This window comes from Sinocyclocheilus rhinocerous, unplaced genomic scaffold, assembly GCF_001515625.1.
Source record: "Sinocyclocheilus rhinocerous isolate Xijiao unplaced genomic scaffold, SAMN03320098_v1.1 scaffold638, whole genome shotgun sequence".
Taxonomy (NCBI): domain Eukaryota; kingdom Metazoa; phylum Chordata; class Actinopteri; order Cypriniformes; family Cyprinidae; genus Sinocyclocheilus; species Sinocyclocheilus rhinocerous.
The window spans coordinates 320,927-323,119 of NW_015664206.1; the positions used below are offsets into that span (position 1 = coordinate 320,927).

At 38.1% G+C, this 2,193-nt stretch overlaps 1 protein-coding gene across 2 annotated transcripts in view; it reads right to left on the bottom strand.

Annotated features, from left to right (window-relative positions):
* gna11b (guanine nucleotide binding protein (G protein), alpha 11b (Gq class)) overlaps window positions 1–2,193 on the bottom strand; it is a 57,732-nt gene that overhangs the window by 10,447 nt on the left and 45,092 nt on the right. For both annotated transcript variants that reach the window (XM_016540705.1, XM_016540706.1), the window contains one exon: window positions 314–467. In XM_016540705.1, the coding sequence (XP_016396191.1) occupies window positions 314–467 (154 nt within the window). The remainder of the gene's footprint in view (window positions 1–313; window positions 468–2,193) is intronic.

Genomic DNA, 2,193 nt, shown 5'->3' on the forward strand with positions numbered 1-2,193 from the left:
TCTGTGCGCGCTTTGAATGAGTGCGCGCAGCTCCGAAGGCGCGTGAATGGTTTAAAACACTTGAATGTTTAAATCGGCAAGACTTAGAAACACGTGCAAACGAAACTCCGATCCGTTTTACCCCTACAAGCTAGTGAACAACGCAAATCAAGGAAAGAATTTTATATCACTGTTCAAGATAGCCCGTTGGGCTGGAAAACACAATAGCCCCGGGACGTCGGGCTAGCGATTTTGCGAGCCCTGCATTACATTGGGACTGTTTGCATAAAACCAGTCTACATGAAAAACACTGTACGACAGGAATCCAACATACCATCGAACTCTGGGAAATAGTCGACCAGGTGGGAGTAGGAGATCTTCTCCTCCAGCAGGTCCTTCTTGTTTAGGAAGAGGATGACAGAAGAGTTTTGGAACCATGGATATGTGATTATCGTCCTGAATAGAGCCTTGCTCTCCTCCATACGATTCTGAACACAAACACAAAGATTGGCTCGTCATATATGTCAGAATGCAGATTGAAAAATAACTTGCTGACAAATAAAAACATTTAGGCCGTGAGTCCAAAATCTGCAAAATGTTAATTATTTTACCAAAATAAGAGGGATCATACAAAATGCATGTTATTTTTTATTTAGTACTGACCTGAATAAGATATTTCACATAAAAAAAAACATACATATCAACATATAGTTTACATATAGTTCACAAGGGAAAATAAGTTGAATTTATAAAAATTACCTTGTTCAAAAGTTTTCATATGCTTGATTCTTAATCCTGTTTTGTTACCCGGATGATCCACAGCGTTTTTTGTCACAACTTTTGAACGGGGTCATTTTTAAACTATTATTTTGTCTTGTGGTCTATATGTAAACATCTTTTATGTGAAATATCTTATTCAGGTCAGTACTAAATAAAAAATAACATGCATTTTGTATGATCCCTCTTATTTTGGTAAAATTAACATTTCTCAGATACTGCAAAGTGTACGTAAAATTTTGACCACTACTGTGTGTGTGTGTGTGTGTATATATATATATATATATAAATTTTAAAGGGGTCATATGATGCTTTTTTAAAGATCATTATTTTGTGTATTTGGTGTAACAGAATATGTTGACATGCTTTAATGTTCAAAAAACACATTATTTTTCAAATACTGTACATTATTGTAGGTCCTATATGCCCCGCCTCTCTCAAACGCTTCGTTTTCTACAAAGTCCCTCCTTCCGACAAGCACAGTCTGCTCTGATTGGCCAGCTGACCCAAGCACTCGTCGGAAATGTAACGCCACTTAACATAATCGCGAGCTTCATCTTTCAAAATAAATGTAAAGACAGAGCAATGTCTTTACTCTGGGGAACAGAGTCGCGTGACAGACACAGTAATGATGCAGTACACAAGCCGCGGTTAAGACAGCTGACTCCACTGTGATGTGACACTGTGTCTCTCTCTCTCTCTCTCACACACACACACACACACACACACGATGCGCAAAACTCCGCATTTGAACAGTCAATAGCAAATACTTAAACTAATAACAAAACAGTAGCTGATTCAGAAGCGCCAGATTGTCATAGCAAAGCCCTCTCCTAGGTTCACGAAACGGTCATCCATAAAATGCATTGCTGTTCTGTTGTAAGTAATCTTAAAGATTCCTAAATGCATCTACTTTCGGAAGGCCAAATAAAGTGCTTTTGCTTTCGCCTAGAAACACACAGCGTCTCCCTGACATGCTGCTTCAACACTAACTGCGGTTACTGAAACCACGCCTTCTTTCTTTGCGTGAACATTTGGGCGGCAAATTACACAAATATTTCCACATAGTGAGGTAGATATGTGGGGGCGTGTTAGAACGAGCCGTTTTAGGGGGGCGTGGCAGAGTCTTAACTTTGATAAAGAATATCTCTTTGGTTTTGAGACTTTAGTCTTTGCAACTTCAGGGATCTTATCTATGCACAAACAGCTTGTAACACTCCAAAGAGAAAGGAAAACTCGAAATCGCATCATATGACCCCTTTAAAATAGCTGGGTTAAGATATATAAACATTTTTATGACTGCAGAAATATTCAGTATACACATTATCCACCGGACACAATTGTGACCGACCATAAAACACATTTTTTCACACACTTTTCCTAAAAAAAAAAAAAAAAAAATTATTGATTATTTCAAAGGGTTACTAATGACACATC